The following is a 24,191-nucleotide window of genomic DNA, read 5'->3' as shown; positions in this document are numbered from 1 at the left end:
ATGTTTTTATTAATTTTTTTCAAGTTAGTTAACATACAGTATTGTCTTCGCTTCAGGAGCAGAAGCCAGTGATTGCACTACTAGGAATTTATCCAAAGGATACAAAAATGCTGATTCACAGGGACAAATGCACCCCAATTTTTACAGAAGCACTATCAACAATAGCCAAATTATGGAAAGAGCCCAAATGTCCATTAACTAACATTGGTGGTATTTAACCACATCCCCTTCAATCTAGGCTATTCATGAGATACTTTCCCAGTGGAGATAATAAAAAAACCAAAATAGACATTTGTTCACATGTGTCAGACTCAAAGCTTTGTTCTAAACAGGATTTCATGACCAAATCACTGGAAGACTCGAAATCAGAATAAAAGAGAATTGCAGAATGCAATAATTAATCTGAACAAAAATAAGTCTCTCCAAAAGACTAGATACCATATGATTCCACTTATATGAAATATCCAGAATAGACATACCCATAGAGGTATATCCATAAAGGAAAGCATATTTGTGGTTGACTATGGCTGGAAAGGGGTAGAGAGGAGACTAGAAAGGGGGACTGGCAAAGGAAAGGGACTGCTAATGGGTTCAAGTTTCTTTGGGGTGGGGGTGTTGAAAAGTTCTAAAATTAGATAGTGGTGATGGCTGTACAACTCTATGACTATAATTTAAAAACCACTATATTGTTTTAAAAAAGAAAGTGTTTCGAGAGGTTCCACATGGCCAGATAGATTCCAGGTCCCTCCTGATGAGAATTTTTAAATGTAGTCTTCGGATAATCTAGTTATGATTAAAAGTATGCATTCTGTTAAAAAAAAAAAAAAAGAAAGAAAGGGGCGCCTGGGTGGCGCAGTCGGTTAAGCGTCCGACTTCAGCCAGGTCACGATCTCGCGGTCCGGGAGTTCGAGCCCCGCGTCGGGCTCTGGGCTGATGATGGCTCAGAGCCTGGAGCCTGTTTCCGATTCTGTGTCTCCCTCTCTCTCTGCCCCTCCCCCGTTCATGCTCTGTCTCTCTCTGTCCCAAAAATAAATAAACGTTGAAAAAAAAATTAAAAAAAAAAAAAGTATGCATTCTGGCTAGACTGCCTGAATTCAAATCCTGGCTCCTCCACTTACTAGCTGGGTGACCTTGGGCAAGTTGATTGTCTGTGCTTCACTTTTTTAACCCATACCATGAGAATCATATTACCTCCTTTGTAGGGTTGCTGTGAAGATCTACTTAATATGCAATAAAAACATGTAAAACAAAAAACTGTTGGAAACAACTGTATGCCAACAAATCAGGTAGTTTAGATGAAATGGACAAATTCCTAAGAAGACACAAACCAGCAAAACTGACTTAAAAAGAAAATAGGAAGTATGAATAGACCTATAACAAGTAAAAACACTGAATTAATAGGGGTGCCTGGGTGGCTCAGTCAGTTAAGTGTCCAACTTTGTCTCAGGTCATGATCTCATGGTTTGTGATTTTGAGCCCCGCATGGGGCTCTGTGCTGACAGCTCAGAGCCTGGAGTCTGCTTCAGATTCTGTGTCCCTCTCTCACTCTCTCACTTCCCTGGCTCATGCTCACTCGCTCACTCTCTCTCTCTCTCTATTTCTCTCAAGAATAAAACATTAAAAAAATTTTTTTAAAAAACACTGAATTAATAATTGAAAACTACCCACAAAGAAAAGTCCAGACCCAGATGGTTTCACTGATGAATTCTACCAAACATCTAAAGAATACCAGTTCTTCATGAACAACCCCAAGAAATAGAAGATATGAGAACAGGTCCCAACTCATTCTAGGAAGCTAATATTACTCTTATACCAAAACAAAGACATCTCAAGAAAAGTATAGTCTGATATCTCTTATAAATATAGGTGCAAAAACATCCACAAAATACTAGCAAACTAAATCCAGCAACACGTAAAAGGATTATACACCAAATGGGATTTGTCCCAGGAGTGCAATATTAGTTTAACATCCAGAAATCAATTCATGGATTAAGCCATATTAACGGAATAAAAAACAAAAGCCACATGATAATCTCAATAGATCCAGAAAAATCATTTGACAAAATACAACACCCTTTCATGATAAAAGTACTCAACAGACTAGGAATATAAAGGAGATTCCTCAACTTGATAAAGGGCATCTACGAAAAACCCAAAGCTAACATCAGACTTAACGGTGAGAGACTGATGCTTTCCCCTTAAGATCAAGCAAAAGAGAAGGATATCCAACTCTTCTTTAGGGGATGGGGGATTGGTCAGGTAGCAGTAGATAACTCATATAGCACTGCTGACACTTTAGGACTAAACCCCTCTATTCTCTGAATAAATTCCAAACTCTTTGCCATGATCTGCAAGGTCCTGGTGACCTGGCTCTTATTTGCCTCTCCAAGTCCATTTCTTAAGAAACATTGGCATGGGAAATAAATATTGAGTATCTATGATACCATAAGTCTGGGGTGATCAGAGTAGGCTTTCTTGATAGAGTGAACAATGGTCTTTGTCTGTGACTGAGAGGGTTTCTGGGATGCAAGACTTTCAGTATTAAAATTGGGCAAATCCTATGAAAACCAGAATAAGTTGGTCACCCAATTATTAGAAGACAAGGATGTCCACTATTGACATTTCTATTCAACAAAGTACTAGAGGTCCTATCCAGGGCAAGAAAATAAAAGGCAACCAGATTGGAAAGGAAGAAGTAAAACTATGTGTATTAGCAGATGACATGATTTATACAGAGAAAATCCTGGGAATCCACATAAAAACTATTAGAACTAATATATAAGTTCAGCAAGGTTCCATGATACAAGATCAATATACCAAAATCATACATATATCTATATCTTTGCAATGAACAATATGAAAATGAAATTACGAAAATAATTCTATTTGCAATAATGTCAAGAAGAATAAAATGCTTACAAATAAATTTAACAAAAGAAGTACAAAACTTATACTCTGAAAACTACAAAAATGTTGAAAGAAATTAAAGATCTAAATAAGTGAAAACACATCCCATGTTTGTGGGTTGGAGGACTTAGTATTATTAAGATGGTAATACTCCCCAAATTGATTTACAAGTTCAAGGCAACTTCTATTAGAATCCCAGCTGGCTTATTAGTGGAAATGGACAAGCTGATTCTAAAATTTATAAGTAATTGCAAGGAACCCAGAAAAACAAAACAATCTTGAAAAAGAAGAACAAAGTTGGAGGAATCACACTTCCCAATTTCAAAACATACTACAGAACAACAAGAATCAAGACAGTGTGATACTGGCATAATGATAGACATGTAGATCGATGGAATAAAACAGAGCTCAGAAATAAACACTAATATTTACTGTCATTTGATTTTTGACAAGGATGCCAAGATAATTAGGTAAAGAAAGAGTAGTCTTTTTAACAAATAGTGCTGGGACAACTGGACATCCACATGCAAAAAAATAAAGTTAGATCCCTAACATACACTACCAACAAAAATTAACTCAAAAAGGAATAAAAATCCTAAGAGCTAAAGCTTGAAAACTCTGAAAAGATAATCTTAAATCTTTGTAACCTCAGATTTGGCAATGAGCTCTTAGATAGGACACCAAAAGCATAAGCAACAAAGGAGAAAATAAACTGGACTTCATCAAAATTAAAAAATTTTGTGCATCAAAGGATATGAACAAGAAAGTAAAAAGACAACCCATAGAATAAATGAAAATATTTGTAAATTACGTATCTCATCAGGGACTTGCATCTAGAAAATATAAAGAACTCTTACAACTCAATAACGAAAAGCTCAACAACCAATTTTTTTTAACGGGCAAAGGATCAGGGGCACCTGTATGGCTCAGTCGGTTAAGTGTCCGATTTCAGTTCATGTCATGATTTCATGGTTCATGGGTTCGAGTCCCACATCGGGCTCTGTGCTGTCAGCTCAGAGCCTGGAGCCTGCTTCAGATTCTGTGTCTCCCTCGTTCTCTGCCTCTCCCCCACTCGTGCTCTGTGTGTGTGTGTCTCTCTCTCAAAAGTAAACATTAAAAAAATCTAAAAAAAAATAAATGGGCAGAGGATCTGAGTAGACAATCCTCCAAAAAAGTATACAAGTGGCCAATAAGTACATGAAAGATGTTCAACATCAATCATCATCAGAAAAACGCAAATCTAAACCACAGTGAGGTATCACTTCACACCTACTAGCACAGCCATAATAAAAAAAAAGAATAAGGGTGGGCAAGGATGTGGAAAATTGGAAACCCTCATACAGTGCTGGTAGGAATGTAAACTAATGCAACCACAATGGAATACAGTTTGGCAGTTCCTCACTGAGTTCACCATAGAATTACCATATGACCCAACAATTACATTCCTAGGTATATATACAAAATAACTGAAAATAGGTGTTCAAACAAAACTTGTATACAAATGCTCATAACCACACTATTCACAATAACCAAAAGGTCAAAGCAACCCAATGCCCATCAACTGAAGAATGGATAAGAAAAGTACAGTATAGGGGCGCCTGGGTGGCGCAGTCGGTTGAGCGTCCGACTTCAGCCAGGTCACGATCTCGCGGTCTGTGAGTTCGAGCCCTGCGTCGGGCTCTGGGCTGATGGCTCAGAGCCTGGAGCCTGCTTCCGATTCTGTGTCTCCCTCTCTCTCTGCCCCTCCCTTGCTCACGCTCTCTCTCTCTATTTCAAAAAATAAAATATTGGGGTGCCTGGGTGGCGCAGTCGGTTGAGCGTCCGACTTCAGCCAGGTCACGATCTCGTGGTCTGTGAGTTCGAGCCCTGCGTCGGGCTCTGGGCTGATGGCTCAGAGCCTGGAGCCTGCTTCCGATTCTGTGTCTCCCTCTCTCTCTGCCCCTCCCTTGCTCACGCTCTCTCTCTCTATTTCAAAAAATAAAATATTGGGGTGCCTGGGTGGCGCAGTCGGTTGAGCGTCCGACTTCAGCCAGGTCACGATCTCGTGGTCTGTGAGTTCGAGCCCTGCGTCGGGCTCTGGGCTGATGGCTCAGAGCCTGGAGCCTGCTTCCGATTCTGTGTCTCCCTCTCTCTCTGCCCCTCCCCCGTTCATGCTCTGTCTCTCTCTGTCCCAAAAAATAAATAAATGTTGGAAAAAAAATTTTTTTAAGAAAAGTACAGTATATTCATACAATGGAATATTGCTGGTCCATAAAAGGAATGAAGTACTGACACCCGAAACAACATGGATAAACCTTGAAAACACTATGCTAAATGAAAAAAGGTAGACACATAATACCACACGTTGTATAATTCCATTTATACAAAATTTCCAGAATAAACAAATCTATGGAAATGGAAAGTAGATTAGTGATTATCTAGATCTGGGGAGGATGGGGGAACTGAGAGGTGACAGTTAAAGATACAGGGTTTTGGGGTGGTTTTTTTGGATTGATTAAAATGTTCTAAAATTCACTGCAGTGATGGCTGAATAATTTCAAATATACTGAAAGCTTTTGAACTATACACATTAAATGGGTGAACTGCATAGTATGTAAATTATATCTCAATATAGAAGTTAGCAAAAAAAAAAAACCTCACTTAGAATAAAATGTGATTATAGTGAGCTCTCAATAAATGTCAGCTACTAGCTCTAGTGCTATTATTAAGGTCCATTCCACTGAACCCTAAGTGAAGGCAAGAATGTTTGTGGTATTTTGTGAGGATTTCTCTGCTAAAGTTAGACTTATAAAAGAAATTCAGGAGAAAATAATGCAGGGAATTAAAGTCAAAATACACATAGAAATCCCAGGAATTTCATTTCAGCAAGAAACTAAGTAGGAATAAATACTAATCTGGTTTGATTTCTTTCTCCTAGGTAATTAGAAAAAGTGACTCATGGACCTAACATGTTAATTTTCTGGAGTTACCCAAGCTTTTTCTCTTACCCTTTGGAACTCATGCTTAGGCCTGCTGTATCTGTTCAGCTAATTTATTCTCTTCTTTCCTGAAAGTAATTCCCACTGGGATGAGGAGAGGTCTCCTCCACTTTATAACTCACTCCACTTTCTAAGGCCTCACTCCACTTTCTAACTCTTCTTCTAATAAAAGTTTTTCTAGGGGTAAATCCTTTTTCTAACCCAAATAAGAATACTCATACCTACTTGCAAAACCTATGAACAGTTCCCTGTAACATCTGGAATACAAATGTTTTGGGCCTAGAGAGAGAGAGCAATTTCTCTCCAGTAACAAGGAACAAGCCTCTCCCAAAAGCTTCTAATGAGATAAGCAGATTGGCAAACTATCAACCAGCGTCTGAGTATCACCTGAAAAGTTGCCACCATACTCTCAATAATAGACTAGCTCAAACAGGGACTTAATTACTAAAAGAGAGAAAAGATGAGCCCAAGATCTTTTGGCAAACTTCCCAATGACAACAGCTCTTTCAATATGCACACACCATGGAAGGAGAGAAGAAGCCTATAACACTTCAGCAACCACAGCTGGGCCTACCTCAGCACCCAGGGGTTAATGTATAATCACCACTGTGGCACACTAAATATGTCTCAATGGGGGACAAAAGGAGGTCAAATGATATCACATACTCTCCTTTACCATCTAAAACAATGCCATCAGAGTCACTTCTTACTCACCTTTCCATATTCATCTCATTGTTTTTGGCCAACCCAAGAGCAGGTGTGTTCCCTTTTATCTTCTTGGAAACATCTTTAACAAACTCCCTACTGGCTTCCTTCTTGAGCTGGGCAGGTTGAATTTGAGAAGCCTGTGAAAAAAATGAGGTGGGGGTGGGCAGGGGAAGAAGGAAGCAAGGAAATCTGGAGAACCACAAATTATCTAATAGGTAGCTCTTATAGGAAATTTTTGACTCACATCCACACCTTGTTTGGATATTCCCAAGAGTAATAATCGAAACATCTCACAACCAGTGTGGTACTGGTGCCAACTAATCACAGCAGAAGCTAGCAGTACAATAGTACTGCTAAATATTAGCTAAATAGCAGCCTTAAATGATTCCAAGATACAAAAAATGTAGTTCTAATCTCCATGTCAGGCATACTGGCTGGCAAATTCCCAGAAAGATGTTTTGTTAATATCACATTCCACTTTGACTCCATAAGATGTTCAGAGGGAGAAAAAGGTAATATAACTGGCTTGGCTGCCTGGGTATACCAAAATCAACTAGTTTTTCAGGTAGACCTCTGCCACAACACTACCTGCAATACATCTATCCCATCTCATTGAGGGGAAATTTATTTAACATGGGGCTTTGGGGAACTCCACCATAAACTCTAATCATGACTAATTCTATTAAACAAAAGAGATCATGAGACTGTGAATATTTTCAGTAAAAATAAATTTAAAAGTTGTGCCTTTAAAATGAAACAAACTGAACATAATTGTATTCCAAATAAATGCCATAACCACATTAAGGGAAAAAGAAAACAGAAGAAAATACAACAACTAATCCAAGTAAACACAGTATTAGACTATATACCCTTAAGATACACATCTTCAGTCAGGACGGGTTTGTGGGGTGGCAAAGAACATTGCAAATAAAGCTGGAAATATTTTTAACAGGTTTATTATGGTGGTATGAATGAAGTAATTTTGAAACCCTTTTAGATGGGTTATAGTATTGAGTAAATGTGTTGATGTCCTTGGTTACAAGAGTTCTCACTGTAGGAGAAAGAAAATACAAATATGGATTAGGGAATGCAAGAAAAATCCCTGTGTATTGGAATAGGAACTGTCCAAATCCATGATTTCTTAAATAGGTGTATGTATATACATCTGAGTATATAGGTATATGTATACATGTGTGTGCATCTGTGTATACAGATATATGTGTATGTATGTTTAAGTACACATATGTGTGCATGCATAGGCATATGCAGATATTTCCTAGTTCTGTCTGCTGAAAGGGCAGAAAAAGTAGGTGCTCCAGTAGCACACTTAGCACTGAGATTTTGGTCTCTAATACCATTCCCCACTAAAAGGAACCAGAGTTCTTTGGAGAAATGGTTGACTCCAGGGCTGAGATAAAACAGATGCAAGAGGAACCTAGAACATCTTGCGATGCTGGAAAGAAGAGGCTCAAAACATTTCTGAGATGGGGTGCCTGGATGGCTCAGTCAGTTAATCATCTAACTCTTGATTTGACCTCAGGCCATGATCTCATGGTTTGTGAGTTTGACCTTTGCATTGGGCTCTGTGCTAGCAGCGTGAAGCCTACTTGGTATTCTCTCTCTCTCTCTCTCTCTCTCTCTCTCTCTCCCCCTCTCTCTCTGCCCCTCCCCCACTCATTCTCATTCTCTCTCTCAAAAATAAACATTAAGAAATTTTTTTTAAAATTTATGAGAATATGTCACAAAGACACAGCAGTCAGATTGAGGGGAACTCTACTGGCCAAATCTGGGACAATTTGAGCACCAAAATAATTAAGTACAATAACGAACAATAAACCACTGAAAAAATGGGAATTTATAAGTCCACACTAATAATAAATAGGGAAGGAGGGAAGGCTCACACTTTAATAGAATACCAAGGGCAGACTGGTAAATGTGAAGTGAGTGCTATAGCTGGAAAAATCAGCATAAAGATTTGGTTTAGACAAAAATCATCAATGGATGTTAAATCTAGGGGAAAATTTTTATGTAGAGCAGGTTATTTGCAGGCTCTTAAGAGTGTGTCCCACAGACCACATATTAGTTGCAAGAGGAAAAATTATAAATAGTAATTACACAGTGGGAAGCCAGACAACATCTTGACTGCAGCTCCCCAAAGCCCCATGTTAAATAAATTTCCCCAGACAACATCTTGACTATCACCAGTGAGGGACAGATGGACATCATGTGCCTCCAGATGTGATATCCTAAGGACAGAACATCACCTACACAGTACCCCAGCCAAGTATGTATAATATCAATCTAGTCACATAGAAGCATCAGACAAACACAAAATGAGGAATGTTCTATTTTTAAAAAGGTGTCTAGGTGGGACTGTATTCTTCAAAAAATGGTAATGTCGATGAAAAACAAAGAAAGGCTATGGAAATGTTCCAGATTAAAAACAGCTAGAGACACAACAAGTAAATGATACTACACTGGATCTTTTACTGGAGGGTAAAAATACTTATAACATTGACCTTATAAGGTCAACTGAAAAAATTGGAATATGAATAGATGACATAAAAATATATCAATGTAAATCTATAAAGTTGTTAACAGTACTGTGGTTATACAATACAATTTCTCTGAGAAACTATACACTAAAGTACTTAGGGGTAAAGGACCATGATGTATATAAGCAAATGGGATAAAATGTTAACTATAGGTTAAACCAGGTGAAGGGTATATGTATATTATTTGTACTACTTTGTATTTTTGCAACTTTTTGTAAACTTGAACTTATTTCCAAATGAAATATTAAAAAATATGCCTTTGTATCATCAGATCATAATAAGCAACCACAATTCAATAGGGAATTCTTTCTTAGGTCCCCAAGTCATCCAACTCTGATCCTCAAATAGCTTGGCACTATTTTCATTTTAACTTCTTACTTAAAGTCTTACAAACTCCCTATATGTGCAACCGAGATTCAGTATTAGAAAAGAAATGTATTCTTGGCAGAAGAGAGGTGGAGACCCCAACACTTAGGGTGAAACTCTCTACCTGCCATATGTGAAAGTTCAAAGCACTAATATTCTCAGATTTCAGCTCAAGGGGACCTTAATCTGCACTTCCTTACAATTGTTTCATTAAAAAAATATGAAAATTGTGTCCTACTGACACAAAATCATTTAGGTAAATGTGGATACAGACCCTATCTCCTTGTCTACTAGCTTAGGACCAGTTCTTACATATCAAAAGTCCTTCCCATGCTTGAATGATAAAGAGGAAAAGAAAAATACAGCAGATTAATTACAACAGATAGATTCCTTTGGCAGGCCAGGACCTCACTGGTGAATGCTGAGGAAAAGATAGATGTGTGGACATGGAGACTTAGTAATACAGACAGAAAGAAGCAAATAATCATATAGGGAATCCCCAAAATTCTGAGAGAAAGGAGCCCTCACCCCTCAAATAGATAAGCTCAGACATATGAATGGTTTAGGCACATTGTAATGATGGAACTTTCTCTGGCAAGTACCAAAGACTATTCAAGGTGACCAAATTGAATCTTCAGAACTTATATGCAAAGGGGAATTCTGCTTTCTGAGTTTCTGGAAAGCTAGGGGTAGAGCTACTGCTGAGAGATGTCTTGCTTCTCCCACTCCAACCCTATATAAGGATGTGGCCTAATAGATAGTGCATCAGTTAGAGACCCAGAAGGATCCTGGATGATTTCTTTTCTATTTGTTTATTCGTGTTTGTTCTTTATGAATTGCAGTATAAACTTCATGGAGGGAAAAAAAACGACTGACACACAGCCAGAAATTTTCTCATATGCTGTAAGACCTTGCTTTGCACATTGTCATAACTGCTCTCCCATCAGAGACTCTGGGGGTCAAGAGAAGCCACACTAACATGGGCTGCATCCGCTTCCGATTTGTGTAGCTATCTTATTTCAGCTAAGTTTCTAGATCCATGGCTAAATAAGTCAGGAAACAAATCTAACCCTATAGGTCTGTGTGGGAAGGGTCTTTTTCAACCAATCAACAGTCAATCTGAAATTATTCAGAAAGTCATAACCTAATTATATATGTTGCAATCTGCATGGGAAAAAGACTATACTAGTACAAAGGTGGTCACATAATACCTAAAGAGGAGAGATCCAAAAGAGAGAACTTTGCCAATACTTATCCAATCTTGCTCAAGGGAGTAAAATATTGTCTAGTAGATGTATTCTGGTAGTCACAGAAGGACACTCTATTATGGAGGGCAGGGTTCTCTGTATCCTAGATAAAACAGGCTTCAAAAGCAACATTTGGCAAATCCTAATCTGTATACATAATTATGGTATCTACCTCATAGAAATAAATGAGGATTAAGTGAGTTGATACCGGAAAAAGTGCTTAGAATAGTGCCTGGCACATGGTAAGCACTCACTTGTCATCAGTTATTATTTTCTAAAACCAAAGATTACCTTTGGCCCAATTCTACATTCAATTAGTAACATCTTAACTATCAATTCTGGATTTTGCTACTTAATAACACCAGGAGGGAGGTAACTTGGAAGTGAACTCAACAATTCTCACCAAAATTGAGTTTCTCAATCTCCATAGTTGAAGACCAGATAGATCATGGAACTGCGGTCCTCAGTGGTTCCGTACATCAGGGCACATTTTTTTGTGGTCACTATGAATGGGCTGCTGCTGGAATTTAATGCCAGGAGCCAAAGATGTTACGGCTGAGAACAGTTCTACACAACAGAAAAAAACTACTGTACGAACTGCCCATAGTATTTGAATTGATAAATACTTCCCCCAACGACAATGACTCCATCAAAATACTTACTTCCAAGGCCTAGGCAGCTAGCTGAGCCACCTCTGGATTTTATCTAAATGCAAGATTCCATAGTTTTTATATTTATCTACAATTTCACATCTGATAATCACTGTCTGCTGCTTCCAGACAGCTCAACCAATTATTCCAGATGGTATGCATCAACAGAATAGCTCCTGCAGTTTCTGAAATTGGGTCATCCATTCCAAATAAAATTGGCTCTCGACACTCTAGAGAGGGTCAGGGTCTGGCAAACCAAAAAGGTCCCTTAAGGAAGAGGTTATCTAAGCCTTAGCAAACCACAGCAGAGGATTGAACTAGCATACTCACGTTGGTGAGATCTTCAAAAGCTGATCTCTTTTTGCGTGGTCTCTTAGGTGAAAATGAAGATATCTTTGCTTGGTAATTCTCCCTTCTCTAAAAAAGTAAAAGAGACAAATAAGTATATCCAATCATGAACACTTTTCAGGGACTTTGGATCATCTTTAGAGCTCAGGGGGAAGCTCCAGAATCTCCAAGCAACCAAGGATATATAGAATAAACCCTAGTGAACTACAAAAAATGAAATTTTGGCACTCGCTGATACTTAGAGTCCCTGAAAGAGGTAATCACTGATGATAGGGACAAGGCTATGACGATGACCTTTAGTGTAACTCTCAGAATGAGCAAAATAGCTTAGTAAAGCTAGTTTTCCCTCTTAGTTCTCTGATCTTTACGGTTATCCAATCTAAGATTATCAATCACCACCACCACCCAGCTACTCCCAGTCATTCCTTTAATATGGATGCTCTCAAGCAAATTAGTTCAATAGTTTAACAAATAAGTGTCTCTTATGTTAAGTATTTAAAACATTCCCATTGGACAATAACACATTATCTCTAGATCCTGGTCTAGGATCGCCTCTCTACTAGCTATTGACATTGGACAACTCACGTAATCTCTCAGCCTCAGTTTTCTTATCAGTATAACTGGAATGATAAACTTCCTTATTTAAAGATCAAATAAGAAAATACATGTTTTAAAAAGTCTGTATAAACTTAAGTGTACATAAATCATATTTTTAAATAATATAGCCCAATATGACTTTAAGCCTCATAAAGAAAATTCTGAATTTTTTAAGTATACATTTTCATGATTTAATTTTGTTATTTTTTTAAGCAATCTCTATACTCAACATGGGTTTCAAACTCACAACCCTGAGATCAAGAGTCAGATACCCTACCAGCTGAGCAGACCAGGCACTCCAAATTTTGTATTTTGAGAAAGGAGTTTGGTAATCCATATTAACCTCTAATTTGTTAGTGTATATGAATGAGGGTTAGTAGAAGGAAGGAGAGGTGGATATTTTGGAGCAGAGGTGGCTTTCTTTCTAGCTATTGTTTACCATGCCTTACTCAACTCCCATGTGAATAAGGCCATCTCCATGGGGCTAGAGGTTAGGATGAATTATACCGTAGGACTCTTCTGCTCCCTAACAATTTTTATTTGGTAAAAGTCTCCTAAGTCTCAAATTTCCTTTATGAAATGAGAACCCTGCCCTACTTATATCAGAGAGCTGTTATAATGGGAAGCAGAACATTAGGGTCGCGCCATTTATTTGCTCTGTTCCTCATCTAGGCCATGAAAAGTTAGTACATGACACAATAAGTGATCAGAAGTTTAAAGAATTGGATTAAAAACACAATAGACCCATCTAGTACAGCAAAGCAATCCTGAAAGAGAAGAATTACTTCTGCTTTCTAATGGATTAAGCTTGGAAATCAGAAAACTATTAGTCTTTTATCTAGTTCTTGATAAATAATCCTAGTGGAAATAATTAGCAAAACTAAAATATTTCGTGGTTACACAAATCTCACAAATTAGCTAAGAAATAAATTGTCCCAATTCCCATTTAATATTACCAGTAGAAACAATCAGCCCCAAATAAAATTCACAAGTGAAACTGAACTCAATAAAATGTAGATTTACAAAATGTGCCCCAAGAAAGTTGGATTTGGAAAAATAACCACCACAAAAGAAAACTCATGGCAGAGCTCTAATGTCTAATATTGACAAAAATCTGATCAAGGTATCAAATCCTTCTTACCAAATTTACATATGAAAAAAAACATTTAGCCCCTCCATGAAAATCATTTTAGTAAACCAAAAAATGAAAATCATTGGAAAATGTTTATCTGTACTGCAAGAAAACCAATCAAGGAAATTAAATTGGCCTAATGATGTTTGCTCTAGGAAATACTCCCTTAATGACAATTCATCAGTGTTAGTAAAACTCTGATTAAAATATGTATGATGAGGAACAAAGAACATCACAGGGTTGGAATGACACTGTCAAACTATCCACAAGGTCAAAACAGCAAAAGCAAAATGGATGCATTATTCAAATTTAATAGCTGTAAAAAGCACGATAATCCATTTGTTGATCTAATCTTCATATTCTCCCCAGGAGGTACTAAGCAGCCTCCTGGCAAGGTGCTTTGAACATCTCCCAGAAACTAAGAGTATAGATGTGATCATTAATGAGAGCTCAGTACTGTTTACTTTTGAAGATTGTAAAGGGTGTCCTTCATTTTAGCTATGCATTTATGGAAAAGTAGAATTCATGCTTAGAACCCAAGTTCTAATTTGCTGGTCTTCTTCAACTACAAGGGCTACCATGCCTTCCCAATTTCTCAGATTAAACAACACATATTCAGAAAGATTAGGGGTGGGGATAGGGACTGAGCCAACACAGGAAGAAGCTACTCAAGACACTGTTGGCAGAGACGGCTTGCTCTAACCTTTCCATATTGGCCATGATCGCTGGGCACAACGTTGCTGGACTGAGATTTCTTCATCCCAGGTTTGGAGCCTCGGGATGGTAGTGGTAGTGGCATCTCTTACAGATTCAGCAGTGTCTATCCAAGATAGGGCTGCAAGCAGAAAGCGACTCTTTAAAACATCATTCACCAGAAACATCACAGCATTCTCTGGAAACCCATGAGAATACCCAAGCTCTCTCTAGCATCTCTAGGAGAAAACATACTTTGAAGTAGGCAAATCTGGGTTCAAATACTGGTTCTACCATAATTAACCTTGGGCAGTCTAAAAAGCCCAGCACAGTGCCTGCCATCCTGTGTGGGCACTGGAACTATGGCCTACCTCCTAGTTTAGGCCTGGGAATACTGGGAACAAATCACATGAACGTTTTGCATTAAAAACAATCAAGAACTTGACAGATCACATAGTATGGAAGCCAGTTGGAAGGGTTAATGTTCTTTAAAAGGCACAGGGTCCTGGCACAGCAATTATAATGATGCTACAGAGAAGACACAAGAATATACTGCACACACATATACATGATAGGCCAAAGTATTCAAACACTGCATTCCATCAGAAGAAACTGTAATCCAGTTCCAGACACCTGGCAAGAAAAAAATTCAAGATGAGATAATGATAGAAGGAACTAACTTATTGAAAAATCACTTGACATAAAAATTTAACCGTCATTACAGCCCTTGGGAGAGTCCTATTTTTGTCCCATCTCAGTGGTGGACCCCATTCTACACTCCTTAAAGTTCTTTGTGAGTCCTCAATAGTTAGGATACACTTATGTGACTCACAAGCAAATGCATTGTCAGGAGGAACCAGTTTTTGGATATACAGGAGACCTTTCCCACTCAGATGCAACTGCCCTTCCAACCTCACCCACATTCAATCTCCAAGTTCAACTGCATTTGACAAATAATAGGCTCCTCTAAGAGAGACCCTAAAGGCAATGCAACAAACTTACCTGCTACTCTGTACCTGGTATTTCAGGCAATGGAGATACAAACACAAATCATTCATCTTATCCTATAAGTATTCACATGCACAGCTCTAACAGTAACATAAAAATGTGGCAATGATTTAATAAGAGTAAATATGTTGCTGTAGTAACAGCAACATAATAGAAAGTCAGTAATCTTGTAGGGGGGATAAAGGGGTGGAAGAAGCCTTCATAGAGGAAGTTATATATGATCTAGACTTAAGTGACAAAGGGGATCCCAAGCAGACTGGGGAGCTTTTGCAGGCAAAGAAAGCCTGAGCGCAGGCAGAGGCTTGCACATGGCAAGCACAGCAGGTGCAGGGACTTCCCAGTTGTCTGGAGCATGAATACAAAGAGTGTATTGGGGAAGAGTCAGAAAGGGGCTGAATGCTAGGCTAGGGCCAGGCTGCTAAGAAAGGGAAGCAGAAAAGACTGCAGCTTGAGAGGAAGGTTTAAGAAAGGAGAAAGGCTGATTTGGGTTTTGCTTTGGATGGAGAAGTATTAAACATTTTGTCAGGAAAAATCAGTACAAGTATGTGCCTCCGCATTTATTACTTCAGTTGGTCTCACAACAAAGCAGTAAGGGTACGCAGTACAGATACAATTCGTTCCACTGTAGAGCCCCAGATGTGTTAAGTAACTTACTACCCAGGACAAAACTATTAAGCAGCATAGATCACCCAGCTCTTTCTAGGGCTCTTTTTAAAATACCATGAAGTCTCTCCAATCATACTCAAAAGCACTCTAAAACAGTCCATGGTCCAAAGCAAAAGGCTTTAATGTGGAAGTGTAAGGAGACAGAATGAGCCTAAAGATCTTTTAAAGAAGCCACTGAGTTTTTAAACCAGCCAACTTAGCATCTTTGAGCCTTAATTTTCTCACTTGCAATAGAGCAATACCACCATTTATTTGTAGAAGCATCATATGGCTCAAAAGGAAATTTGTATGTGCAAAGCCTAACACATGGTAGGCCCTCAAAGTAAGTGGTGCATCTTATTTTCCTTTTCATCCCCCAAAATCCAAACCTATTTTCTATCTCATCTCTCAAAACTCAGCCAAGCAGGAATAAAGCTAAATTGGGTGCACCCACCCTTAACCACACTGTCTGAAAACCACTTACCTCCCTATTATTAACACCTCATACAATTTTTTTTAATGGCTGACCAAAGATTCATGTTCTGAAACTTTTATCTTTCAAGGGGGAAAGAAAAAAATAGCCTGGAGTCAACAGGATAGAAAGCTTTCAGTTGATTACATCACAGAGTAACTAAGCCTGAGAGAATAAGTTTATTCAGATGATAATCACACACCACCTTCATTTTCCTGAACACTAATCACTTTCTTTGGGGGACACACACACTGACTTAAGTATTCTCTGCCATTAGGAGGGGGTAGGGGCTTGGCACCACCAAAAACAGCTTTCATTAAAGGACATTCTGCAGAACATTCTCGACTTCTACCACCTACAGAATGGAGCCTTGCTTGGACGAGAAAATCAGAATCCTTTCCACTTTCCAGACTTTCCATATTCTCTACATACACACTGATAAGTGTTGGAGACCCCCTGAGCATCCCAGGGCTGATGATAAAACCCAAACAGGGGCAGATTGGCTCATTTAGAAGCCCAGGTGCTTAGACTCCAAAACTGTAGATCAAGACAGTCTATAGGAAACAACAGCAACTTCATTTTATATATAAATGCAGGTTATAGACAGCAAGACACTGGGAAGACAATGCAGCATGGTGTGCATGAAAGCAGTACCAGGCTGTGAAGGATGCCTAGGGTAGAACTCTGACCTTGCCCCTAGCTGGCTGGATGACACTAGGCAAGTCTCTTTTCTTTAGGCCTTGTCTCCCCACCTTAAAAAATGAGGCAATGGGACCAGAACCTCCTAGCTATTAACCATGGTTTGAACAGACCAGCAACATTAGCATCACCTGCGAGCGTATTAGCAATTTAAAATCCCAGGTCCCAAACTAGACCTACCAAATCTGAAAGTGCAAGTTAGCAATATCCCTAGGTGAGTTGTATGCACTTCAAAGTTTAAGAAGCACTGTTCTGGGTCCTTTGACTTCTGACATTCTAGGATCCTAAGTGGACCAAAGCGGAGAGCAGTGGGAAAGCCAGCTGCAGCGGTTGGAGTAGGGGATAGAAGACAGCCAGTGGAGATCAAAGGGAGAACAAGGGAGAGAGCACACATTTCCATCCTCCTTCATATCCTACCACCTGTAGTTCAAAAGTCATCCTGCAAGTAGCATTCTCTGACTTAAATAAGGGTCAGTGAAACTAATCCTCCACACTTCCACTTGTGAAAAGACGTTCTGTAAATGTACTCTGATTCAGGCATGTGTACTGGTCACTCTATCTAAAAGCTAGGACCTAGTCTCACTCGTTTTGCCATCTCATCCTCTAAAACACACTCCTGCCCAACTTCGCTCACACTGCTGACATCAGAACAAAACAAAGGTTTCAAGGCAAGGATGCCGCGCTTGCGGGCGAGAGAAGACAGCGTGTTAACCAGGAACAGGAGTGGTGCTGAGGCATCAACCCGCGTGCGACTGGGCCGGACATTCGAGCGGACAGTACAAGCCCAAAGACGCCTACCTCACATCGAGACTGAGGGCAGAACAGGAAAGATCATGGACGCACTCCTAGACCAGGAGAGGCCCAGGAAATGAACGGAGCTCCGTGTTGTAGCGACCCGCGTCCTTCTCAACCTGGACTGTGCCGGCTCCAATCTGCCCAGTAGCAAATTTTGAAAATTACAGCCCCAGAAGGAAGCGCAGTGGTGATTGGCCAGGAGGAGCCAATCAGCGTGCACAGTTGGGACGCGTGCTCCCCCCCAGCCCGGAGAGGCGGGGCTGGGTATTTTTAAATTGAACTCTGCAGCTAACAGACTTCGCATTGGGGCGTGGTTTCAAATACAATTGGTTGAACTTGGCAGGCCTGACCAGCGGAGTACTGGGCTCTTTAAAGAGAAGTTTTCTTTAAATAATCCTGCTTCTAGGATGGGAGGGAGTGGCTGCATAGTGCAGATTCAGACCAACTAAAAAATTAATACTAATAACCCTTTGTAGAGTCAAATGTTAACTCCTGCTGGCTTCACAAATGGCCTTGTGAGGGAAGGGCAGTAATTTATTGCCCCTATTTTATGAATAAGCACCCAAAGTGCAGAGAGCTAATAGTAGTTAGCATTAATTTACCAATAGCTCTGTGCTGCTACAAATTTTTGTTTTAAATCCTGTCCAAAAAGAGAGGTACCTTTATTATTGCCATTTTACAGATAACAAAATTGTAACTTGCTAACTGCTCAATGTCACAAACCTACATTGTGGCAAAGCAGGTATTACAACTCAGATATTCTTATTCATTTTACTCATTCATTCATTCATTCATTCATTCAAGTTACTGAGCACCTGCTTTGTTCCAGGAGCTAGAAAAACTATAGATGAGTAATTGACAAGACTTGAAAATTGATAGCCCTGCCCTATCCTCTAAGGATGCAAAGAGTAAATGGAGATACCAAAGATAAAATCCAGGACTTCCTGCATATACAGCAGATACCACTAAACTACATCCCTGCCTTTATTATCAGCCCATTCTCCTTTTAGTATCTCACAGCTTCTACATTAAAGGTGGAGTATTCACATGATCCCAGACCTTCTTCTCTTTTTAATCTCCCTAGTTTATTTCATCCAGATACACGACTTTAAACATCATCTAAAAGCTGACCCTGAACTCCAGATTCATAAATCCAACTGACTACTCCACATCTGTACTTGGATGTCTGATAGATACCTCAAATTCAACATGTTCACAACACTTACCAAACCTGACCCTTCTTCCGATGTCTCCCATTCCAAAAAATGGTACCACGTCAAAACTGTTAATCAAGTCAGAAACCTGGGTATCATCCTTGATTCAAACTCTCTTCCATAACCTTACCTTCCCGCATCCAATCCTTCAGCAAGTCCTGTACCTTAAAACTGTACCTTACATCCATCCACTTCTTTTCATCTCCACTGCCACCACGGTCTCTCATTTGGACCACTGCCATGAGCCTCCAAGCTGCTCTCCCTCTTTACAATATTGATCTCCTTTAATGTGAATTAGAGATTACAAGACCACTCGTTTTTAAAAAGAAAAATTATATCCCCTTTCTCTCATGCTTTAGTGGTTTCCCACAGAACACAAAATCCAAACTCCTTACTCTGGTCTACAAGGTCCTGCCTATACCATTAACCTCATCTCATACCACTCTTTCTTGTTCACTACGTGATAGCCATATATGTCTTTCAAAAATTTCCATATAATAAAATCCCTCTCCTCAGAGTCTTTGCACATGATGTTCCCACTGCCTAGAACATTCTTCCCTCCATTCTTTAAATTGTTTTTTTCTGATGCTTCAAGTCTCAACTTAAATGCCCCCTCTTCAGAGAGGCCTCCCCTGACCATGTTATCTAAAGTAGGATTCTCCTCCCACTCCTTTATACTATCCCAGCCCCTTACATTTATTTTAGACTAAGTACTGCTATTTGTAATTTTTTAACCTATCTCCTCACTCAAGAATGCAAGGTCCTTATTTAAAGACTATTACACTAAGTGAAATAAGTCTTACAGAGAAAGACAAATACCATATGATTTCACTTATATGTGGAATCTAAAAACCATAAATGAACAAATAAAAAAACAGATTCATAAATAGAATCAACTGATAGTTGTGGGGGGTTGAGGGGAATGGGAAAATAAATGAAGGGATTAAGAAGTAAAAGCTTCCAGTTATAAAATAAATAAGTCATGAGGATGAAAAGTACAGCATAGGGAATATAGTCAATAATATTTTAATAACTTTGTATGGTGGCAGATGGTAACTACACTTATTGTGATAAGCACTTTGTGATATATATAACTGCCAAATAACTATGTCATGCACCTGAAACTAATATATGTCAACTATACTTTAATTGCAATTTTTAAAATTCCAAAAAATAAAAAATTAAAATGTATAATAAACAAAGCAAAATGAATGCAAGGCCCATAACTATAAGGATCATATCCACTGTGCTCTATCTCCAGTCATTAGCATTGATAATAGTTCATATCTATCAATTGCTTACTATAAGATTGATGCTGTTCTGAGACTCACAATAATACAATGAGGTGTTAATATCCCCATTTTGCAGAAGAGAAACTTGGAGTACAGAGAAGTTTAGTAACTTTCCCAAGATCACACAGCTAGTAAGTTACTGGACTGGGGTTTAAATTCAAGCAATATGATTCCAGAGGCAAACACATAATCATTACCCTATACCTGCCTCCTTGACAAATGATTTAAAAATATTTGTTAACTAAGCAAATTAGTATCTTCTTTTAAGGGTAATCATTGTCAACAAGTGGCTCGCTGGGATGCACTAAGGAAGAAATACAGTATTAGCCCAAGTCACTGTAAGTCTTATTTTCTTTAATTTTTATTATTGAAGTATAGGTGGCATACAATGTGATATTAACTTCAGCTGTACAATATAGTGATTCAACAATTGCATACATCACACAATGATCACCATAATAACTGTACTTACCATCTGTCAATACGAAACACGGTTATATTATTGACTATATTCCCTGTACTGTACTTTTGATTTCCCTGACTTTTTTATTTTAAAACTGGAATTTTGTACTTCTTAATCCCCTTCGACTATTTCACCCAGCCCATCCCTCCAGCAACCACCAATTTGTTCTCTTTATGAGTCTATTTCTGTTTTTTCATTTGTTCATTTGTATTGTTTTTAAGATTCCACATATAAATGAAATGATATGGTATTTGTCTTTGACTTATTTCACTTAGCATTGCACCCTCTAGGTCCATTCATGTTGTCATAAATGGCAAGACCTCATTCTTTTTTATGGCTAACTAATATTCTGTTTTATGTGTGCATGTGTATACAAGATCTTCTTTATTTATCTACAGATGGACACTTAGGTTGCTTCCATATCTTGGCTATTGTAAATAATGCTGCAATAAACATAGGGGTATAAATCAGTGTATTCATATACTTTGGGTACTCAGTAGTGGAATTATTGGATAATATGATATTTTTAAGTTTTTGATGAACCTCAGTGGCTGTACCAATTTACATTCCCACAAATGGCACATGAGGGTTCCCCTTTCTCCACATTCTTACCAACACTTGTCATTTTTTTGACACTAGCCATTCTGACTGGTTGTGAAGTGAGATCTCAGTGTGGCTTTGATTTTCTTTTCCCTGATGATCAGTGATGTTGAGCATATCTTGTCTGATTTCTATAGCTAAGACTTCAAGTACTATGTTAAATAAAAAATTGTAAGTCCTTCTTTAGTTAAGAGAGGAAAATTTCCATCCACTAATAGCAATATAAAAATTACAAAAGAAGCCATTTCATTTTTCCTATTTCTTCCCAGCTTTTCACAAAAACAAAAACAAAAAGTTATTGACCAAAATTATGACATTTCCAAACTTTTTAAATTTGTTTTTCTCTCACCCTTCACACCTCCAGTTGACTTAACCTTTCCTTTATATTGAACTCAGAGAGAACACAGACAAAAGAGGAGATACCCTTTGAGTCTACCATTTTCCAATATTTTCCTACTCCTAGGCATATAACATTCTCATAAACTCTCCTTTCTCCTCCCCCTGTATTAATACATCCCTGTATTAAAACTTGATAGAAAAGATCTGTTATTGCCTACTTTACTTTTACATGAAAATACATTCCAAATGGATCCAAGATTTAATTGTGAAAATGAAACCATGGAAATACTAGACAAAATATAAAAGGATATTTTTATAATCTTGTTTTCTAAACAGGACAAAAATTTAAAGATAGCAAAAGACTCCAAAAATTTTAATAGGTAAAAACTGAAAATTTATTTGGCAAAACAAACAAAAAACAAAAACAAGCTTAAAAACCTAAAAACAAACTAGCAAAAAAACACTGGCAATACAAATGATAAAAGAATAATTTCCAAAATATACAAACAGAATTTCATGATCAACAAGAAAAAGATGAGCCATGCAGCAAAAAAGCTGTCAAGAAAATGAACAATTAGGAAGAAATACAAATGATCAACATAAAAATATGCTTAATTTTACTAAAAATAAATACAAATTAAAACAGCAATGCATTGTTTTTGTTTAGGACGTTGGCAAAGGTTTAGTAGCTTAACAATAACTTCTGTTGATAAAGGGATGGGTAAACAGACACTTTAATTCACTGTCAGCAGGAGTAAAAATTGCTATAAACTTTGGGAGAGTTATTTGAAAATACCAATCAAATTTTAAACGTTTGAATCCTTTTACCCAGAGATTGTACTTCTAGTACGCTTGCCTACAAAAATACTTATTCCATGGCACAAAAACAGACACATAGACCAATGGAATAGAATAGAAACCCCAGAACTAGACCCACAAACGTATGGCCAACTCATCTTTGACAAAGCAGGAAAGAACATCCAATGGAAAAAAGACAGCCTCTTTAACAAATGGTGCTGGGAGAACTGGACAGCAACATGCAGAAGGTTGAAACTAGACCACTTTCTCACACCATTCACAAAAATAAACTCAAAATGGATAAAGGACCTAAATGTGAGACAGGAAACCATCAAAACCTTAGAGGAGAAAGCAGGAAAAGACCTCTCTGACCTCAGCCGTAGCAATCTCTTACTCAACACATCCCCAAAGGCAAGGGAATTAAAAGCAAAAGTGAATTACTGGGACCTTATGAAGATAAAAAGCTTCTGGACAGCAAAGGAAACAACCAACAAAACTAAAAGGCAACCAACGGAATGGGAAAAGATATTCGCAAATGACATATCGGACAAAGGGCTAGTATCCAAAATCTATAAAGAGCTCACCAAACTCCACACCCAAAAAACAAATAACCCAGTGAAGAAATGGGCAGAAAACATGAATAGACACTTCTCTAAAGAAGACATCCGGATGGCCAACAGGCACATGAAAAGATGTTCAGCTTCGCTCCTTATCAGGGAAATACAAATCAAAACCACACTCAGGTATTACCTCACGCCAGTCAGAGTGGCCAAAATGAACAAATCAGGAGACGATAGATGCTGGCGAGGATGTGGAGAAACGGGAACCCTCTTGCACTGTTGGTGGGAATGCAAATTGGTGCAGCCGCTCTGGAAAGCAGTGTGGAGGTTCCTCAGAAAATTGAAAATAGACCTACCCTATGACCCAGCAATAGCACTGCTAGGAATTTATCCAAGGGATACAGGAGTACTGATGCATAGGGCCACTTGTACCCCAATGTTCATAGCAGCACTCTCAACAATAGCCAAATTATGGAAAGAGCCTAAATGTCCATCAACTGATGAATGGATAAAGAAATTGTGGTTTATATACACAATGGAATATTACGTGGCAATGAGAAAAAATGAAATATGGCCTTTTGTAGCAACGTGGATGGAACTGGAGAGTGTGATGCTAAGGGAAATAAGCCATACAGAGAAAGACAGATACCATATGGTTTCACTCTTATGTGGATCCTGAGAAACTTAACAGGAACCCATGGGGGAGGGGAAGGAAAAAGAAAAAAAAAAAAAAGAGGTTAGAATGGGAGAGAGCCAAAGCATAAGAGACTGTTAAAAACTGAGAACAAACTGAGGGTTGATGGGGGGTGGGAGGGAGGGGAGGGTGGGTGATGGGTATTGAGGAGGGCACCTTTTGGGATGAGCACTGGGTGTTGTATGGAAACCAATTTGTCAATAAATTTCATAAAAAAAAATAAACATTAAAAAAAATAAGTAAAAAAAAAAAAGAATACTTTAATGCAAGCAGAAAAAAAAAAATACTTATTCCAAGTAATAAGTCTCAAATTTTTCCCAAATTTGAGAGAGACATAAACCTACATATTCAAGAAGCTAAGAAAACTCCAAATAGGATAAACCCAGGGAAATTCAAACAAAGACACATCATAATCAAACTCCTGAAAACTA

The 24,191-nt window shown here is 38.3% G+C and overlaps 1 protein-coding gene across 4 annotated transcripts in view; it reads right to left on the bottom strand.

Moving 5' to 3' along the window:
- CCNB3 (cyclin B3) overlaps positions 1-24,191 on the bottom strand; it is an 82,496-nt gene that overhangs the window by 51,193 nt on the left and 7,112 nt on the right. For 2 of the 4 annotated variants that reach the window (XM_047844830.1, XM_047844832.1), the window contains exons 1-4: positions 17,804-17,937; positions 14,192-14,323; positions 11,742-11,828; positions 6,600-6,730 (exon numbers count right to left, since the gene is read on the bottom strand). In XM_047844830.1, the coding sequence (XP_047700786.1) occupies positions 6,600-6,730; positions 11,742-11,828; positions 14,192-14,287 (314 nt within the window). In that variant the 5' untranslated portion in view covers positions 14,288-14,323; positions 17,804-17,937. Of the gene's footprint in view, positions 1-2,366; positions 2,395-6,599; positions 6,731-11,741; positions 11,829-14,191; positions 14,324-17,803; positions 17,938-24,191 lie in introns of those variants that run through there. The other 2 variants (XM_047844831.1, XM_047844833.1) reach the window with 2 other exon arrangements.

This window comes from Prionailurus viverrinus, chromosome X (genome assembly GCF_022837055.1).
Source record: "Prionailurus viverrinus isolate Anna chromosome X, UM_Priviv_1.0, whole genome shotgun sequence".
Lineage (NCBI taxonomy): Eukaryota > Metazoa > Chordata > Mammalia > Carnivora > Felidae > Prionailurus > Prionailurus viverrinus.
This window is presented reverse-complemented; position numbering and strand designations above follow the sequence as displayed.